The sequence below is a fragment of the Protomyctophum bolini genome (genome assembly GCF_963924005.1).
Source record: "Protomyctophum bolini genome assembly, chromosome: 10".
Taxonomy (NCBI): domain Eukaryota; kingdom Metazoa; phylum Chordata; class Actinopteri; order Myctophiformes; family Myctophidae; genus Protomyctophum; species Protomyctophum bolini.
This window is the reverse complement of record NC_137871.1, coordinates 30,559,683-30,581,402: the sequence shown is the minus strand read 5'-3', so window position 1 is coordinate 30,581,402 and position 21,720 is coordinate 30,559,683. Positions and strand designations below refer to the sequence as shown.

At 44.1% G+C, this 21,720-nt stretch overlaps 1 protein-coding gene across 2 annotated transcripts in view; it reads right to left on the bottom strand.

Annotated features, from left to right (window-relative positions):
- The window catches only part of arhgef6 (Rac/Cdc42 guanine nucleotide exchange factor (GEF) 6), a 35,961-nt gene that overhangs the window by 8,916 nt on the left and 5,325 nt on the right, over window positions 1–21,720 (bottom strand). For both annotated transcript variants that reach the window (XM_080774588.1, XM_080774589.1), the window contains exons 4-16: window positions 16,863–16,984; window positions 16,441–16,669; window positions 15,396–15,448; window positions 13,587–13,681; window positions 12,937–13,032; window positions 12,047–12,169; window positions 7,292–7,430; window positions 6,984–7,043; window positions 6,231–6,377; window positions 5,514–5,600; window positions 4,727–4,808; window positions 4,034–4,149; window positions 3,431–3,610 (exon numbers count right to left, since the gene is read on the bottom strand). In XM_080774588.1, the coding sequence (XP_080630714.1) occupies window positions 3,431–3,610; window positions 4,034–4,149; window positions 4,727–4,808; window positions 5,514–5,600; window positions 6,231–6,377; window positions 6,984–7,043; window positions 7,292–7,430; window positions 12,047–12,169; window positions 12,937–13,032; window positions 13,587–13,681; window positions 15,396–15,448; window positions 16,441–16,669; window positions 16,863–16,984 (1,529 nt within the window). The remainder of the gene's footprint in view (window positions 1–3,430; window positions 3,611–4,033; window positions 4,150–4,726; window positions 4,809–5,513; window positions 5,601–6,230; window positions 6,378–6,983; window positions 7,044–7,291; window positions 7,431–12,046; window positions 12,170–12,936; window positions 13,033–13,586; window positions 13,682–15,395; window positions 15,449–16,440; window positions 16,670–16,862; window positions 16,985–21,720) is intronic.

Genomic DNA, 21,720 nt, shown 5'->3' with positions numbered 1-21,720 from the left:
AAACATAGGCCCTCATTTATCAAGTGAGTGTAAAATCTGACCCAAATTTGAGTGTAGGTTTCGTAGTACACCCACGTCGCCACGGCATTTATAAAGTGATCGCAAACAGCTGATCCTTCCTTAATTTCGTTCCGACGTTAATAAATGTGACGGCTGAAATCTATCTGGCACGCCCTATGAAATCAATCCTCGCCCTCGTTTTTGTGACATGAACAACTGCAGTCAAAGTCAATAAAAAAGTTTCCCCCGCTTGCCTTGCTGCCCGCCTCACACACACACAGACACACACACACACGCAACTTGCAAGCCCATGGTGTGTTGTATCTTAAATAAATAAAGAACGAACATCTGCATGAATTAAATAAAGCTGTAGGCCTACCCTGTCTGTTTCTCCTCTCGCCTCACTTGCCCTGCTGCCCGCCTCACCCACACACACACACACACACACACACACACACACACACACATCGCAACTTAATTGCAAGCACTTCGAGCCTTGTGCATGCAAATTTCTGGTTAGTAAACCACAGCATGTAAGCCGCCTTTGTTTTAAATGGTCCCCCAAACCGTTCACACCTATCGGCCGGGGATGCACTAGCCCCCCCCCCATGCTAATTTGCCCAGTCAATCAACCTGAACCTGCATGTGAAACATGAATTAAATAAATATAGGCACACACACGCTCTGCTGTTTTGCAACATCTCCTCCTCTCCTGTCCTGTCTGTCTGTCTGTCTGTCTCTATCACTGTGGACCGTTCATGACACTGTGACCATGCACGTTTATGACAATCTATTTAGATTACCTCGCTAGTCGCTGTCAACTGTCAATATGAATGTTCAGCCTAAACCAGCCTCATCTGGCACTGGTGGGCTGGCAGCCTGGCTGGGTTAGCCTACCAATCTCTGAGGCGGTCCCCTGCACTTGCACGGCAAATTTGGCATTCGAGTGACACGTCAGGTTTATCCTTAAAACGACGAGATGTAACTCGAGAAAGACATGGCTGTAGATTGCACTATAGCCTACCCGTTGATTGGTAGACTTGACTATAGCTGCAGCACTGCAAATGCCTCTCGATCCATGTCATGGAAGTTAACTATTCCAGGAGGGGAGGGGGGACCGGCATGCGCTCATGCAAAACACTGTTTAAATGGCTTAAGCATATAACTTGCAACATTGTTTTTAATTGCGCGATTTTAATTGCTTGCGCACTTGGAAATATCCTACAAATTTCATATGATATGCCTTTACAAAATATTTTTTTGTGTATTATTAGTTTTATACATTTTAGGAGTGAAAACATATGTTTAGATGCCTGTGACAGCATGTCAGCAGTTCAGACAATGCCTACGACAGCTCCCAACGTGATTTTTGTCCTGGCTCACGTTCAAGGTTTTGCGGAAATGATAAATGCCGAAAATTTCGGGAATTCCGGCGTGCACCCATATTTTGGCGTACGGCGCTTTGATAAATGAGGGCCATAGGGTTTTTCTGAAAACTGTCAGGATTTAGAAGGCATTTGTAGAATCGTGTAAATGGGTTAACCAACATTATACCTCTCTGGTTTGGTGATAAATGTAAGGCAGGGGCTTTTCAGAGTAAAATCTGCATCATCTGCGTGGCACTCTAGCGCCTTTATTTCGGAAAATTCCGGGGCATAAAAAAAGTGTTGTTGAAGGGCAACTATGACACATTGGCGTGCTGTGGCATTCGGAAACATATAGGTCAGGGTACCTATATGTTTCCGAATGCCACAGCACGCCAATGTGTCACCGTGCTTTTGTTTTGTGTGTTTTTTTTACACAATGCCACAGCGTGGTTACTGATGGGAAAGCCTTCAGACAAACGCCAGCAGACAAACACTGCAAGGCTGCTGCCTTCAGGTGTGTGTTTTGTGCTTACTGTATGTAGGTTGTACATGGTGGGTGTGAATGTGTATGTGCATTGAACTCTTTCATTGTATAAATTGATGTGATGTGTCATTCTTTACCCTTTTGTGTATCATTGTACATTCGATGGAAAACGCACCTAAAGGCAGCATCCTATAACACTCTTATTACTCATGACACATTTGTCAGTGTGTTACAGGATGCCGCCTTTAGGTGTGTTTTCCATCGAAATGACAAGTAGAGTTCTCAACGGGCCTGAATATGAAGGACCTAACTGGGCCCTATTGGGCCAGCCCGAGGCTCGACCCGGCCCGAACAATTACCATACTTTTAGGCCTGAAAACCCGAAAAGGGATACTCAAAGTCACGCAACCAACAAGCTTTGAACCGACTGAGTTTTGGCCATTGCCGCCCGTTTTTCTTTAATAACACGGGATAGAAGGTCGGACGCCGCCAAACTAGATACCAGAGTAAAGTTCACTTTGAGCTGAATCCAACACATCTACTTCAATAGAACATTTAAAGCCACGGACAAAGTCAACAGCCAAGCTGACAAATCATGAAAATAAACAAAGAAATTGGGCCTTTTCTTCTTCTTTCTAATAATTTCTTCTGCCCAAACAAATGTGTTTATTGTCATGATTTGTCAACTTGGCTGTTGGCTTTGTCTGAGGCTTACAGGTCTTTAAATAAATACATTTTGAAACATCTATGGCGGAAGAGGGACGAAAGGCCGAAATGTTGCTATGACTCTTAAATAAAACTCTTGAACCAGCAAGTGTGCGGGTCTCTTCTTGAAAAGTCTATGGAAAAATGAATGGGGAATTCTTTTCCGATGCCTTTGCAGAGGGTGGGACTGCAACGGTCTATTTCCACTGGCCTTACCGTTAGGCCGCTAGGGAGCAGGGGCAGTTGAAAGTTCCCTTTTTCGGGTCCGGTATGGTGGGGTCATCAGATATACTGGGGGTTTGCTCGAACCCCCAGTATGGTGGAGTTCGAGCAAAATTTGAGAAATCGAATGACAAGGCAGCGTGAGGGACTGCAACTGGAACTCCTCAAGCGTTGCGCTTATTTAACAACCCCACTTCTGCATAAGAACCCTTTGTTCTCCGATTCTCTCCGTTTGAACCAGCAACATCTTCAATTTGTTAAGAGAATAATTCTCAGTTTGAATAATTCCACAACCGTAACTTGGAAACGTCTTTTGAGTAATCATTCCATTTGTGGACATTGTTAGACAAAGATGACACTGTAGCCTTGAATTACTGCATTGCAGGAGAGAAGGAGAGAGAAGGGTGGTGGGGATTATTGTTGGTGTTCTGACTCACCGGTGGGTTTGAGCGTCTGTGCTTATGAGTGAGCTGAGATGGCGTACTGTTGGGCTGGGCGATAAGACTTACTACTTTCAAACTTTTGCTTCAATTTCGATTCATGAATGATGATTAAAAAACGGTGAACAATAACATAGCAAATCTACAAGCTCACACAACCTGTCACGGTTAATTGTCCAGGCCTAGCATAGTGTATGATGTGTCCCGTATACCTCTTTGTATCCCAGCGCAGCAGACGGTTTGAGGGGCGGTGCAGGACGCAGGCAGCTGAGGGACCACGGCTTGCTGATCTTAGGTGGCTCCAGGGGGCCGCGGCTCACTGCGCTGAAGCTGCCCAGATGGGACAGGTGAGACGGGGCACCGACCATGCTCAGGGGTTTCCCCTCCGCAGGCTGCACAGGGCGTCGTGCACAGTACACACACACACACACACACACACACACACACACACACAGAGAGAGAAGACATGAGAAGTATGCGTGCGCTCATAAGATATGGTTCTTTTGAAACATCAGCCTACTATTGCACGGTGTGAAACCTGTGAAAAGCCTTCTCACACTTAACCATGTACAAGTGCACGGTTCATAATTTATTTGTTACTTGTTATTTGCTAATAATAATATGTATCATACAGTATATTATTTTTAGGGTATAGAATTTGCCTCTCCAATGGGAAATGAGCACACACAAAGTACAGATATAGTAAAATAAAAGATAATTCATAACTTTGTGTACAGTTGTATACAGCTATATGTTGCACTAATCATGTGCGGCTGTGAATCTCTGTGTCCCAGTATAAGGATGTTTGTCTGAACCTTTGAGATGGTGCCCACAGGGCTGCCTCCTTTGGTAAACGGCTGAAGATGTTCCATCCACTCCTGTAACTCCTGGGGGTTACTGCAGAACACCGTGATACGGTCGATCACGGTTCCTGCAAAACACACACAATCACACACACACACACACACACACACACACACACACACACACACACACACACACACACTCTTCAACGCTGGTTCACCATCCTACGCACTTTCCATTCCTCCTTCACACTTTTCGCTGGGTCTTCGCAGATCGCTATTCATACGACTGCTGATCCGATTCCTGACTGACCAATTTGACTGCCAGCCAGTGCACATTTACATGGAGGTTATACACTTATTCCTCAGGGCAACCAATATATCCATGGTATTACATCCTTGTATGCTGATTTGAGTTATTTTAATTTTTGTCAGGTGAAACCTGACCTATATTCGCTTGGGTTAACAAGGCCAGAATGACAGCAGTCTTAAGATGAGTCATTGCTGAAATAACTTCAGTATGAGTTATCTCAGTAAACATGGATTTATGGGAGGAGAGAGAGATCAAAGTGACCCAAAAAAATTAGCTTGCCGTATTATCTCGTCATCATCTCAGAGATATCATCAATATCAATCAATCAACAGCAACATCAAAAAGAAGAATTGAATTGAAGTCTACTTCAGTGTATGATGAGGAAGTCATACCTGTGATGTCAAAGGCATAGTGGCTGTTCTCCACGTCCTCAGCTTGTCTGGTTACAGTGGCACCTGTCAAAGGCTGTCTTCCCTGAGGAACACACAATGAAAAGAGGAGAAATGTGAGACTTAGAAATAAGACACTCAGATCTTGTAATTGCTTCAGGATACAAGGTGAAATTGAGAAGGCACCAGCTTGCCTTTCCATAATGAAATCCTAATACTCGACTATAAGGTTAAATTGAAATAATAATATAATAATAATAATAAAATAAAGGTGTTATTACTGTAGGAAATAGTACTGAACTTAGAAATTGGCATGGTCTAATTCTTAGTCTCTTACTGCACCAAGCGAACAAATACATTTTCCAATATTTCATGTCATGTCTGAAAAAGTGAAAATGTATCAGTAGGCATTGTGTCTACAACTCTGGCTGGCAAAATGTGACGTCACATTTGAGTTATTGTCTTTACATTCTCTGTGTGTGAGCTATGTGAGGTTTGACGAGTGCCATGGCAGTGACAAAGACGGGGCAATTATATTCTGTTAAAAATGTATGGCATTTTTCTCAAGTATCTTTCTCAAATCCCAATGTTTCTGACTGTACAAAATAAAAGTTCTTTATGATATGGACATTTCAAGCAAGTCCTATGCTAATTCATGGATCACCTTGCTCAAATGTCACACTGAACCTACTTAGTATGTATTACTCTGTATGTGTATTTGTATCTTGTCTGTCCTCCACTTTCCATACAACAATTGTCAGAGAAGTGGGCCAGTGTTGATTGAACTCACCTGGTAGATGAAGCCACTCATCCTGGGACTGGCAGACAGCATCACCAGCATGTTGGGGAAAAGCATCAAGTAGCGCTCCTCTTTCTCCTGTGGGAACACGGTCACACGTACAATCAACACAAGGAAAACACAAGGTGTGGAGATGCATGGGATGTTTACGCAGATCCGACACACCAAACATCCGACGTGCGGGAATCACCCGTCGCTTCCGAACATGCGTTGGTCCGACATGCGTTGCACCGTGCTTGCGGTTAGTTTTCGAGACCCGAGGACGATTCTACAAATTACTTCTAAAACATGACAGTTTTCAGAAAAAAATGTGTTTCTATTATGTCTGTCTATATATTATGTCTGTCTGTCATGTCTATATCAGTGGTTCTCAAACATTTTCATGTCAAGGACCCCCAGAATTATAGGGACTAGTGGAGAAGAGATCCGGTATAAGTCATTTTACACTTGGTTGCATGCTGAAAATAGCAGATCTAGATCTGCTATTTTACAAGTGGGGAAAACAGTCCTTACGACGGCATCAAGGCCCGACTGAACACATTTTGTTCGACTAAATCAACTGTAGATTTAGTCTACTAAAACTAGACTAACTAACACATTCCAGGTGACTAAAATGTGACTGAAACTAAATTAAAACTATTCAAGAGACCGCGACTAAAACTAAAATCAAAATGTTGCTGCCAAAAACAACACTGCTCTCTCTCTCACCTCATTGGCTCCGTTCTGCATGTGGACCTGGGACATGTAGGCCACGAGGCCCAGGCTCTTCATGACGTCTCCCTCCCATCCCCTCACTGGCTCAGACAGGATCTGCAGCTCAAGGTTCTTGCGCTTCCTCAGGTCCTGGCACTGAGTCTGTGCACACACACACACACACACACACACACACACACACACACACATTCACCATTCACTTTAGACTAGAGTACTGCTGGTGTGTGTGTGTGTGTGTGTGTGTTTCCAGCTGGTGCTTGTTGACGCTCATTAATGTCAAGGCAATTATGTTTATGCACCGTTAAATACTAGGTCTACATCTATTTTAAGGTAGCATATACTTGTATAGACATATATCACACAATCACACACAATCATTCTACAGTTGTGGCCCCGGCCTAATCTAGAATACCCCTGCTCTATTGAGTCAGTGTGCTCTATCAGACCTACCACAAGGCCCTTAAACACTGCTCTATTGAGTCAGTGTGCTGTATCAGACCTACCACAAGGCCCTTATTAAACACTGAGTCAGTGTGCTGTATCAGACCTACCACAAGGCCCTTAAACACTGCTCTATTGAGTCAGTGTGCTGTATCAGACCTACCACAAGGCCCTTAAACACTGCTCTATTGAGTCAGTGTGCTGTATCAGACCTACCACAAGGCCCTTAAACACTGAGTCAGTGTGCTGTATCAGACCTACCACAAGGCCCTTAAACACTGAGTCAGTGTGCTGTATCAGACCTACCACAAGGCCCTTAAACACTGCCGCCGCCTTTACTATGTCAGCGTAGTCTGGGTGGGCCTCCTGCAGTGCACACAAACAAGACAATGTGTCAGTTCATGTTATGCATGGCAGCATCAACAATATGGCCAGATTTAACTCATGGCAACAAAAACGTTTTAAGGCCAGTCCTCACCAATGCAACTCCTTGCAACTGCTATTGGGGATAATGGTTGAATAAGTAGTTGCATGTTGCAAGGAGTTGCATTGGTGTGGACTGGCCTTTATCGAATAGAAGAATAAGAACACAGAGGGGAAAGGGTTGATGTTACCTCCACGTGTCTCTCCAGCTCCTGCAGCAGAGTGGGGTATTTGTCCAGCCTCATGAAGGGTTTGCTGAGACTTGTTGTCAGAGTTAGGATCCCTGGAACACTGGCTCCCTGGCTCTCCATGAACTTGTCCAGCTCCTCACTGTTCACACACACAAGCACACATGGAGTACTGCTCGTTAGCACATGCCATTGACTGGCATGCATTTCCTAACCAATAACGCTACATTCCAATAAGATTTTATGTCCTGCCCGGCAGGGCAGGAATGTCACGGCGGCCATGGCCCTCTCTTTGGCCGTGCACCCCCTCGAAAAATGATATGCCTAGACGGCCACAGTGGCCGTTGTGCCCCGACCGGCGCCCACAGCAGTTCATTTTACCGTTTTTCGTCTACTATTTTGTTATTTAAAGCTGTGATTATTTATTTAAGAAGCACTGTTCTGAACCAATGTTCGCCTTCAAAAAAATTTAATCATCCTCAACCTTTAAGCTAAAATCATTGTTTTAATTGATGGCCTTCATGCCCTGGCACACTCTGCCTTTGTGCCCTCAAAAAGTTGATCACACTAAAGGCCAAGTGGTCTTGCCCCTAAAAGGATGAAATTCCAGGCCTGCTACCCAGGAATTCGTAAACGGGTCTCCCGCTCGAGATCGTTTTAACTCTGCAATTACTATTGCAGAGTTAAAAAATCCGCTTGAAAACAATGATTTGTTATTGAGCCGACAAAAATGCCACTTCCGTGATCCAGGTCATAGACAAAGAGACTGAGATTGTCCCTACACCCTCGTTCACTTTGCATTGGACTCAGTTTCCCAGAAGCCCTTGCAAGCTGGCGGTTGGTTGATTTCCGGTTACGTCATCATAACGCGTCTGCCTCGTTACCAGGTCTGTGATAAATCCGCTATCTTTTAAATTATTACAAAACGACGAATTAAAAACACGTAAAACAGTCAAAACACAAAGCTCACTTGGTGGCCTTTACCACTCTCTTAGCTAGGCGTCTGATTCTGATGAAATGGAAGTCCTCTGCTCCCCCAACCCATCTTCACTGGATTAGAGATGTACACCACTTTATTAAATTAGAAAAAAATGGATGTACCCTGAGAGGCTCTGTATCCAAATTTGAGGACACATGGGGCCCCTTCCTCGCACTAGTAAATAACTTGCAGTTCCAAGCAATTCCAGATTGAATGAGTTTAATCCTGGATCTGAGCATGCTACTGTAGATTCCCGACGCAGCTGGGTTGTTCAGTATATTTATTAGTAGGAGCCATGTGTGGATGCACTACCACGTCTATTATGTTTTGGGTGACCAATGACCATGCCATGTTGTCTTGTCTTGTCGTACGTTTGTCTTGTTTTTGTTTCAAAACTTGATTCAGGTTATGTGGTTTGTATTAGTGTCGCTTCCATGTTAGCATAGGACTATGCAACTTTTTATTTTATTTTCTTATTTTTATTTTATGCTACCACAATATTTTGTGTATGGACTCACAACATTTTGTTATCTTTTATATGTTTCATATGGGTGTGTCACATATACTGTCATTTGATTTACTGTATACCCTGAATCTTGAATAAACAAAAAAACAACAACATGTAAAACAAATGGGTTAAACGGTAAGATGGTAAGATGGAAAGCCCGTTGGAGCCGGGGAGCGATTACACTTTGAGTTACATGCAATTGAGTTTGAGTTACAACCAGTAGTGGTCCTATCCGACCAGAGGATATACATTTCTCAATAGAAGAGCAGGTAGACAAACCACAGTTGTGTTCGTTCTCCACTAAAACGTTCTAGATTGCAGATTTACCTTACATTTTAAATCCGACTCTGAATGTTCATAATATTAGTGTGGGAAACAGTTGTAAATTAGGACACGGCCACAGTATAGTTCAACCACTAGTGCATGAGAGTAGGGCAGTTCAGTTTCAATCGTGCTCAATTACCACGTAATGGCGTTGATTTTAAATAGCTCCATAGCGTTCAGGCACCCCCCCAGAAGCAAAGATTTGAGTTAAAAACTTTTGTTCTGAAATATATATTGAAAGGTTTGCGCAACATTTTAGCGATTTGTCAAAAATTGCAGATCTACTAGCTACGAGCTTGTAGTAGATCTGCTATTTTTCAACAGCTAAAGCATGACATGATGCTTAAAAAACACCTAAAGGGGTTCCCACCCAGAATGGGTTACGGTGAGAATCAGATCTGCCTGTCAATGTAACCACAACACATATCCTGTCAACAGACAGCATCCTGTGTGTGTGTGTGTGGCGTTCCATTTTAAACTGTGGCACCATTATTTACCCTGACAACTGCCAAACTGCCTCTGCAATACTACAAGACAGCACACTGTTTCAAAGGCAGAGTGGCCTTTTACTTTGTTCCCCTATTACTGAGACCTACAGTATATTACAGCACTTAAAGCTTGCATCTAGTAGTGCGTGGGTGTCACAACCCGAAAATAGCCGATTAACAAGCTCTCAAAGTGTTAGCAGCGAGGTACTTTGGTTGAGCGAAATTTCAGCAGAGAAGCCCTGAAGTGAAGCATTTGTTTAGATCTAATTACTAATGTGAGAAGGTTTTGTGAAGTGAAAAATAACATGAAAACAAAATGTATGTCTAGATGTATGTCCACCTATGCATGTGGCTGTAGCAGCTAGATGTAGCCAAAACTATCTAGAGGAGTTATGATTAAATCTACCGCGACTAGCAACAGGACCGCGGTGGGCCGTCTAACACATGATCTTTGCTTAGAATTAGACATTATGATTTAGATCGGTCTCATCGGCTAAACAGGGGGGGGGGGGGGGGGACACACACACTTTCGATGATGTCCCACTGTTGCGCAACATCGAGTGTTGTGCAACAGACGCTCCCAGGCTGTGGAGCGATGCGATCGGTTTTGATATCAATAACCTCCGTCTTTTTGATCAATCTTCGTCCTGGGCGATCGGGGTGTTAATCAGGGGCAGTTAGGTGTTAAGTGTCTTTCTCAAGGACACCTCAACACGCAGCCGGGAGGAGCTGGGGAATCGTGGGGATTGAACCGGGAACTTTCAAATTCCAAAACGCCTGCTCTGCCTCCTTAGACATTGCTGCCCATAAATGCAACAATTTCCATTGCACAGCCCCTAGCCTAGACTGATGTCTATGTGTCTGAAATGGACACCCTCCTCTTGCGTGCTACATGTGTGAAAGGGCCTATGTCCCGACCTGATTCCCTGGACATTTTCCAGAGGTTATATGAGAAAGAGTACAGATTTGCATTCGAGCTTTTCTTTCTATCTCATTCTATGTATGTATACAATCCAATGCGGAAAGTACTTTTGTTTTTGCACCATCCGTCCATGGCAAAATGTGTACTACCCACCAATGGAATTTAACCTTCTCTTACTGAAGACCTGCCAATCTTCTGACATAAAAGTTGAGTTTCAGTTGCTACTTGGCATAATACAGAGAGAAAGCCTGTCACCTAGTGGCTCAATGAAGAACTACACCAATCACCAATGTAGATTTTTTTAATGGACAAAACTGTATTGAGTCCAATTCCTAATTCCATCATTGCATACATGTTATCAACATTGTTCAAATCATTAACCTGAATCATCAGCCATTGCAAACACAGTTTTTTATTATTAGTATTTTTCTTTTTTTCCCCTAGTTTTCCTAGTTTCTTGGTTCTAGAATTTTAGGATTTGGTGGTCATTGAACTTTGGGCTGAGAAGGTCGTCTAGGAAATGACATTAAATTCTGTCAAAATCCACCTACTGTATACACCGAAAATCTTTAGGAATTCAACTGGCTGTTTTTCCTTTGACTGGCTGTACTGTGCGACATGGAGAGAGCCTTATCAGATTTCCTCAACTCACTATCATCTATGGCTCGATCTCTTCTCGTAGCTCTGGTTCCAGTCGTTATCCTCCTTATCTGATCCTCTAGCAACAAAGGAACATTTCTATAAGCACTAAGCAGTAGGTGTCTAGACTCGTATTACAGGTTACCTGTAATGTTGGTGATCAGGTCAGGCGTTTTGTTAACGCTTGCACTAATTGTAGTATTAGAGTCAGGGTGACTCGGTGGGTCAACTAATAAATGTCACAGAAACAAACAAAAAAGCACACACATCCATTCACTTAAGTTCCAGGTGTCGGGTAGAGGTCAGAATCCAAAAATAATTTAAATGTATTGGGTTACACCACCATGCTCCACGTTTCGAGCATCATCGGATCTTCAGCAGACAACTAATTAAGGTCTCAACATAACAATTCATAATGTATTCCTTTGGTATGTTTGTCACTGTACATTAGCACACAGAACATGACATTTGTCCCGTGCATTTATTCATCTAAACCAGACTTAAGGGCCTTTCAAACGTGAAGCATTTTCAATGAAACCTGCGTTTTTGCACGGAGCACTGGGGAGCAGTCGCGGTGCGACAACGCAAGCGTATTTACCTGAGCGCAGTCCCGTGAATTTGTTGTGTGCGTGCTCGTTACGTGTACACGCCCGCGATTCACCAGACCTGGATTCTGTTTAGCTTTTTATTTCACGCTTGAGTTATTGCACCCCTCTTGAGCAGACCTGGAGGAGACCTGTGTTGATCCAGGCAACAACGCCTGCGTTCCTTGCTTACCGTTTGAAAGGCCCTTTAATCCATTTCTCAAGATTCAGAGCTCCGCAGTTGGCAACTCCCATTACAGTAGTGTAGAGTAGATGTTAATGACATGACATTTGTTGAGTGTGCGAGGGCTGACCTGTGATCAGTGAGGACGCAGACCGCTGAGGGGTGGCTGGAGCAGTACGATAGGTACAGAGTTCTGATCTGACACATGAGGTTTAGGTAGCAGCCTGCCACGCGTTGCTGGCCCTCTGGAACTCTGCAGTACCATACACACACACACAGAGAGAGAGAGAGAGAGAGAGAGAGAGACAGAGATATGTAGGGGCATGTCAGAGAGTGAGTAAAGAGAGTGCAACATATGGATGGGCACCGTTTCCCAAAGAGTGGGTCGGATCACATCTTAGGTTCTCCCCGTGTCCCCTACCCTCACAAAAACATGCAGTAATCCTGGTCTCTAAACTGCCTCCCCCTGGCCAGCCGGGGCGCCAGATGGAGGGGGAAAGGAACTGGTCGGAATAACGTGTTCCTTCCACGGCTACCTCCGGCCGGGGAAACTCCCCCCTGTCAGGTGAAAAGAAGCAGCTTGGACTCCTCATGCATAGAAGGAAGCCTGAGGTCAGTCCGCTGCCCCCCCCAGGCTGCCAGAGGAAGTGTAGCGCCCAGGATTACATTAGATAATTGACACTGGGTGAAAAAATGGGTTACAAAATTGTGGGATAAAACATTTAAGAGAAAGAAAAAAATACGTTTGCGGACCAATTTTTTTGGGTCGAGACTGTTAACATCTCCTTTTTTCCCTCCGTTTCCTACAACAACACCCCCCCCCCCCCCACACACACACACACACACACAAAAACTTACTTGAACAGTTAATTCTCGACTCTGCTGTGATTCAATCTGCATTAATTTAGTTAGAAATGTAGATGCTTGTTGTAATCATATCTGCTCCCAGTAACCACAAGAGCTCTGTGAATATTCCCGTTAACAGCATGCAAATGAATAGAAGGTTCAAATGGGACATACTTGGTGCATTCTTCCAGCGCCACGCACAGGCCCTGTTGGAAGGTAAGGATCTCCTCTAGATTCCCACACAGACTGCTGCTGTCTGCACTGCTCAGCCTGCACACAAATACAAGACCAAACAAGCTGATTGCTAGGCCAGAGAGCTGCCATCATCATTTTATGCAATCATATAATCACTTTATTGTCAAGCATGAGGTTTAACCCATTCTGGGCGGGAACCCCTTTTGGTGTTTCAAGCATTATGTTATACTTTGAGCTATTTTTGAAAGTTCTTTCACAGTGAACATTTTTAACTAAAATCTTTGCTTCTGCTGGGGAGGTCCCTGGAACAACATATTTTCAGATCTGTCCCCGGCCAAATACAGATAATTCTGGGGGTCCTTGACATGAAAAAGGTTGAGCACCACTGACTGAGGTTTTTCAGAAAACTTATTTTAGAATGCATTTGTAGAATCGTCCTCCGGGTGTAAATGGGTTAATAGTGATTTGGCATGTGGCTAAGTGACACAAGCCAACATTAAATGCTTAATGTAAGCCTGTACAGCACAACTGTGTATGTACAACATAAATTGATGCATGTGTTAACATTTTTGCTGTCGCCTATATGATTTGCGTAATGAGTACTGTACTCTTGGTCATGTGACCCTTACTTGTCGCTGGCTTGCAGGGGTCGTAGGTAACAATTCAGCACCGTCTGTAGTTCCTTGACGAACTCCCGCTCGTGTTCCAAGATGTCCTGTACCACCTAGGAAAGGGCAGGGCACAGAAAGCAGCAGAATTGGTAAAAGACCAATAATTATTTCATGCTTTGCCAAACATATCCATCTGTAAATGCTCGTGCAATGTGCGTACGTCTGTAATCAAATCCACGTAACTCGAGAAACGTTCGCCCCACCGACTTCAAATTCGACACACGCGTTCCACACCCCCATAGGGGAGTGCAGTGCCCGGTGTCGAGTCCGTCGAATAGCTGGTTGTCCAGAACCAGTACAAAAGCCTCTGCCGGCCTAGTCTGGACCTGATCACCCCTATATCTCCATGTATGGAGCTGGCCTGTTCCGACGTCTGCATACTGTACAGACTCCATATTTGGGCATGCCTGACAAAGAAGTCCATACAGTATATGGGCATAAAAGGGGCACAGACATAACGGTGGGGCATGCATTTCCAACTTGCATCGTTCCAAGTAGACCAGTGCCCAATGGGCACCGCTCTAGACTGGCTCTAGACAGGGCCCAAATAAATATGGGGCTGGCCTGATCTGACATCCGCATAGACTCCACATTTGGGCATGCCTGATAAAGAACTCCATATATGGGCATAAAAGGGACTTCAATTCCCTGATGAAGGCTTAACCGCCGAAACGTTGGATATTCCTGTCTTACCTGCTGTCCTAATAAATATTGGTACTATAGCTATTGGTGTGTGCGGCCACCTTCTTGTTTATTCAAGATCTCCTCTACATAAAAGGGACGCAGACATAATAACTGGGTGGGGCATGCATTTCCAACTTGCATCATTAGTAGGCCAGTGCCCAACAGGCACCACTCTACGTGACCATTCAGTGACATGTTAGTATGTAGCACTATAACTTTCCTCTTCTACCCCCGGATGTGAACCCGGTTTCCTGCACAACCATTTTTAGAGCCGGCCGGCTTGCTCTAACCTGACTTCTCCAGATTGCGGCAGTATTGAGTTCACCAGTTCCTTCCTCCTGCCTGCATCTGGGATCTCTCGAAGCAGAAACGATGAACCCGGAAGCAGTGGGACAAACATTTGATATCTCCATATTAATTTCGAGTTGTAGTCTTGTTAGGTTGAGTTTACATTTGCGCTGTGGCATCGCTTCAATATGTCATAAGTCTCGCGTTGATCCCGCCTCTAGCGGCCTCATACAGCCGCATATCGCTCCGGCCAGAATTGGACCGGAGCACATCATCTCTGCCTGAGAGTTCCCAGACTCTCCCCGCTGAGTGGTTTCACCAGGCTAGGCTTGCTCAGGGGATAAATTGAATCTTGTACAAATCAGGTACAAATTTATGTCAGATCCTGTGTCTACTGTCTAGGTGAGACATGTCCTGTCGAGACACAATCTAAATGTCTCGATAGAATAGCAGTGAGACTAAATACAACCACCCATGATGTTATATTTAGGTATGCGGTCAAGTGCAAACCTGACTCAGTGAGTAGGACGCCCCTGCCTTGCAGAGTCCCAAGGCTCTTTGGACTTAACATCATGTCCTGTGTTTTCGAAATCATACATTAACATACTCTACCATACAGATTAGACAACATTACATTTTATTCATTAAAAACAAGTTACATAAGAATAACGCTTTTCTTAGTAAGCAAAGTTGCAAAAAGTGAGGCTTTAATTGAGTCCACATAAAAAAGCAAACATTTGAACCTTTTGAGAGTCCTGCAGGACATTATAAGTGTCCTGCGTAATGCCTACTCACCACACTGTAGTAGTTCTTGGTGAGCTGGGTTCCTTTGGGAGACACTGGTTTATCTGCATGGCCAAGAGAGGAACAAGGTTTTTGACAGCGTCAGCAATTAAGCATCATAAAAACATTATTGACAAAAGAAACGCATCGATCGATATTACTATGAATGGATGATAACCACTGTTCTAGATTAACCATATTCCTGTGGAAAGCAAAACGCTGAGTGAAGAATTTACACCCGTATGAACACAGAGGCCAGTACTATAAAAGAATACGGAGGCACCCAAGTTATGTAGAGCAGTCGTTCTCAAACTTTTTAGCTCAAGACCAAAAGAGAAACGTGTTGCTTTCGTGCCACGTTGTGAGCTTGTAAAACCGATATTCTTACTCGTTTGGAAAATAGTGTATGTAGAGGTCTAAAGGTCACACTTGAATGAAAATGAAATGAGAAGTGTCACCAGTCCAAAACTGTTACTTTTCATACTTTTCTACTTTAGGTACATTTGTGTGACATTGTAGCATGATCAAGTAAGGTGTTACTTAATTTACAACAATAAAAGTTTTCTGCCCGAAACAAAGAAAGTTCTCTGAAAAACCCTATGTCAGTGGTTCCCAAACTTTTTCATGTCAAGGACCCCCAAATTGACAGTAACTAGCCGGCGGACCCCCATTTGAAAATATATGCCAGGGACCCCCATAAGAGAAGATTTTTATGGCTCTAGCAGTGATTTTCAACCCGTTTAACTAATATGCAGTTTGACGTGCATATTAGTCTACGGACGACCATTTAATAGCATTTCTATCTCTGGGACCCCCAATTTATATTGTAAAATCAATGTTAATTTAACTCTGAGTGTACAAATGGAACCAAATGGACCCGTTTGTACACTCTCTGAGTTACAGACCCATAAGGGTCCAATTGGTTCCAAATTATCATTTAGCTGGGTCGCCCATGGAACTCCCTCAAGTACCCCTGAGGGGGGGTCCCCGAAACCCACTTTGGGAACCACTAAATATAAAGATGAATCTAGATGAAACGGGTCAATGTGCCGCTCACCGCAGGGCTTGATGTCGCGGACATAGTTGCTGGGGAACCAGCCGGTCTTGCCGTTGAGCGTGCCCTCCCACCAGCCTCCCTCCTCCTGCCGCGTCACAAGGATCAGGTCGGCCTTGTTGAACGACAGCTCGTCCTCGTTGGTCTGCTTGAAGTTGAAGCGCGCCTTTACCAGCACCCCGCCACCACCTCCACCTCCACCTCCACCGCCACCGCCGTTCTCAGACATCTCCTGTCAGGGCAGAGCACAGAGAGCCACTTTAATGAGACCTTAACCCAGAGTAACTGGGAAGTGATACAGGGTTATACATTAATACTAGCACACAGGTACTAAGTGGTCATTTTATCACAGAAAGAGAGAGACACAGACAGACAGACAGAGAGATACAGAGAGATCAATGTGCTGTTGGTGTGAGAGAACGTACCGCTGGCTTTGATTGTCTGCGCAGAGAGCCTTTGGACTTGGCAGAGGACAGTGTGTGTGAGGAGGTGGAGTGACTAGGAGATGAGGCACCGGACTGCGGACATGATCTCTCAGCACCACAATCTGTGGACACACACACACATTTATTTATTTTTAAGTAATTTCTTTGGATTTTCTGCCTTTATTTAGAGGATGAAAGTAGTCTGACAGGAAATGGGGAGAGAGATGGGGCGGGGAGACACGTGGCAAAGGCCGTCGGGATCGGGAGTCGAACCCACGGCACGCCGCCAGGCTGGCTCAGCAGCCTAGGAGCCCAGACGGTTGAGCTAACCGTCTGGGCTCCAGGGGTTCTCATTCTCAAACCTTTTCATGTCAAGGACGCCCAAAATGATACGCTTTTTGCAGTTGGATCCCCATCTGAAAAAGTATTTCGTGCCAGGGAACCCCAAAAGCAAAACTTTGTTTTAAAAATGTTCACTTACAAAATAAAAAATATATATGACAGCATATTATAACGATTAGCTAAAATATCATTAGCAACATCTACAATCTCTAACATATGAGCTTGTATATCTGACATTTATGAATATCCAAAGTATAAAATATGGTTAAAATGATTGTGGTGCTATATTCACACATTATTATGCTGGGGACTCCAGCCACCAGCCACCCAAGGACCCTGGACCCCACTTTGAGCGCCTGTACACACAGGATTTGAAGCAGTTGCATAATGTTTTATGAGGCCAACATATTGATGGCCAGTCATCTGCGGATGAGCTGCTGTTCAGCCCCAGGGACAGTGGGAGCAACACACACACAACACTCACACTCACACTCACACTCACCACTCTCACACACACACACACACACTCACCACTCTCACACACACACACACACACACACACACACACACACACACACACACACACACACACACACACACACACACACACACACACACACACACACACACACACACACACACACACACACACACACACACACACACACACACACACACACACACACACACACACACACACACACACACACACACACACACACACACACACACACACACACACACACACACACACACACACACACACACACACACACACACACACACACACACACACACACACACACACACACACACACACACACACACACACACACACACACACACACACACACACACACACACACACACACACACACACACACACTCGCATCATTTAGCAGAAAGTCTTTTGTGCCAAGGACCCCTAGATTGATGTATTTGGCAGCGGACCCCCATCTGAAAAGGTTTAGTAGCAGCAGGGACCCCCAGGGAAGATTTGTGTGAAATCAAAATCCTTCAAAATTCAAGATTTTTCACAAATGTTCAAAAATAGCAGATTTTGTGCCATGCTGCGAGCTTGTATGTACATCTGTTAATAGCCAACGTATAAATGGAAATGATTGTGATGCTATGTTAACTACTTTTAGAACCATTGATATAGCCACTGATCCAATGGCCATAAACCTAGACAATTGGTGAAATAAAAAGATACGCCATAACCTTAAAGCAGAGGGCAATAAAAAAAGGCCCCATTCTAATTTCCAACTACTTGGACTAATGGCTTAATTTAAGAAAGACAAAGCATGCACATCCACTCTAGCCCAGGGGCTGGTCAAACGGCAATACAGGAGAAAAGAATAGAGTCCGCAACACTGGTAATAGTCAGCAGCTACACTGGTTTATTTAAGAAACTCACTCAACCCTACGCCTCTCACCTGAATTGCTGTTCAGTGGCTCCGTAAGAAAATGGACATGAAATCTGCTGTACCAATATCCGGGCCTGAGGGTAGTGCTAAAACTTTGCCACTGCAGCAGAGGGGGGCTGTATGTACCGGTAACCTGTACCTGTACCTGTAAATGCCGCATTTTAAATGGTGCATTTATATAGTGCCTTTATGGCTTTATGATTATCCAAGGCACTTTACATAGATTGGGTGACACACTCACATTCATACACCGATGGCGAAGGAAACCAACCTGCTCATCGGGAGACATTAGGGGTTTAGTGTCTTGCTCAAGGACACTTCTAGACTAACTTGGGTGGAGCCCCGGGATCGACCTGGGAACCTTCTGGTTGCCAAGCAGCCGTTCCACCTCCTGAGCCAATGCGGCCTGTAAGAAAACTAAGTATGTAGGGCCACTGGGCCAGGTGCTGCAAGGACAGGACTGATTGATCTATGTTTGTTACCAGCACTCACTCGCAAACCCTGAACACAGTTGAACACAGTACTAATACAGTATTGCTAATTACAGTACTGTATATATATATTCTTTAAAACACACCCGTGTGAAGTGAGGGGCTTATCATCATACATCATCTCATTCTGGCCAATCACAACTTGCGTCCTCACTTTTCCGTCTTCACTATTCTGTCCTCACTTTTTATCCTCAATATGTACTTTGCTCAGCCAATCAAATCATCATGATGGGGTGATCAGCCAATCAAATCATCACTATGGGGGTACCGGTACACACAAACACAAAGCTGGGCAATAACACCAACCCAAACCAATAGATATGATCCCATGATGGTGTTAAACTTAGAACCTAGTCTACAAATCTGTTGTCTAAATGTGAAAATCTACTCATAATATTCAATCAAACCAGAATGTAAACGTCAGGATTTGACCCTTAACCATCCTTTCTGAAAATGACCTATCATCAGGAAAGTAGGACTAACTGGACACAGTCAGAGACCATAAACTAAGGAATGACTACTTTTACAACAGTGGGCTGCAGTGGCTCAGGGGTAGAACAGCCGATGGGGAAACTGTGAGGTTCTCAGTTCGATCCCTGTGGGCTCCCCCAGAGTTAAGGGCCTGTCAAACGTGAAGCGATATAACACAAGCGTGTTTACGTGAGCGCGGTCCCGTAAATTTGTTGTGCGCATGCTTGTTTCGTGCACACGCCCGCGACTCACCAGACCTGGATTCTGTCTAGCTTTTTTTTTACGCTTGTGTTGTTGTGCCCCTCTTGAGAAGACCTGTAGCAGACCTGTCGTTGATCCAGGCAACAACGCCTGCGTTCCTCGCTTCCCGTTCGACACTTCGAAGTGTCCTTGAGAAAGACGCTGAACCCCTAATTGCTCCTGATGTGCTGGTTGGTGTCTTGCATTTCCTCCACCATTGGTGTATGAATGTGTGTGTGTGGGAATGGGTGAATGTAATGTGAATGTAAAGCGCTTTGGATACAAGCACTACATAAATGCACCATTTACAATGCAGTCAAGGACACAGTAGCCAGGCAAGGGGGACTGCGTTTGCCTGCAAATGCATGCTCTGCAGGGAAAGTTCAATGATTCCACATGCCACTCCCGAGAGGATCTAAAACAAGCCACTTTCTGCTAGCTCTGTGGTCAATGCAGCTGCAATTGAAAACACAGATATGCACATGCGTTTCAACTGTAAAAACATGACAGCAGCCCCACACACACACACACACACACACACACACACACACACACACACACGTGATATTGCATAGATAGATGATCCTGCCAGAGTATCACGTGTAAAACACATCGTCGTCAGTGATCAAATTAGCTAACTTTAACCTGGGGCCACTTCATTTTGAAACACTTCAGGAGATTGTAGAACAGCTTCGGGACATCTGCAGCTACATTAGACTTGCATACAAAGCTGAGGCCATGTGGGTCTACTTCACAAGCAGTGGAATGCAACCTCTACTTCAAACAGACATAAAGGATATAGGCTAGGGCTGTCTACATTAAAGTTTGAGTTATTTTACAAAGGGCATAAAAAAGACAATATGTAAATATAGCAAGCATTTATTGTAGCTTTGGTATCATGCACAGTAGTTAACCCATGTTGTGTTAACACATGTTAACACATGTTGTGTTGTGTATGTAATGTATATGTACTGTTATGTATTTGTGATGTATTTAAAGTATTGTTCAGTGTGAGAGGACCCCAGTGGAAATAAGTCTTTGGACTTTACTGTGTAATCCTTGAATCACTGATTATAATGTTGTATTATGATTGCTTTTCTAAATAAATCTAATCAAAATCAAAAATCTAAATTTAGCCCTGACAACGATTCTACAAATGTCTTCTAAATCCTGCCAAATTTCTGAAAAGCCCATGTTTCAGATGTTCCAGGGACCCCCCAGAAGCAAAGATTTGAGTTAAAAACGTTTGCTCTGAAAGAATACATATCCAAAGATTTGCGCCAAATTATATTGAATAATATTTTTTTTCAATATTTAAAGTATAATACAATGCTTAAAACACCAAAAGGGGTTCCTGCCAAGAATCTCTCCAGCAGCATATCAAACATGCAGTGACAAGCTTGAAGGAGGAACGGGCTGCCTAATGACTGGAAGGGTGTGGATTCATTTCCTAGGGTCTACTCTACTGGATGGTACTGCTGTAGTAGATAATACTACTTTACTACTACTGTGGGGTAAGGCCGGGAGGGGGAAAGGTATCAGAGACATTTGTATTCAACCCATTTAGACCTACAAAATGTCTTCTAAATCATGACAGTTTTCTGAAACTCTGACATGTTTCTATGTCAGTGGTGCTCAACCTTTTTCATGTCAAGGACTCCAAGAATGATCCATTTGGCTGCAGACCCCCATCTGAAATTATGTGTTCCAGGGACCCCCCCAGAAGCAAAGATACGAGTAAAAATGTTTTGCTGTGGAGGAATCTTCGAATATATTGTATATCCTTTCGAACGTTTTTTTCTTCATTGCTTCTGGGGGTCCAGGGCCAATTACATATAATTCAGGGGGTCCTTGACATGAAAACGTTTGAGAACAACATGGGTTGTT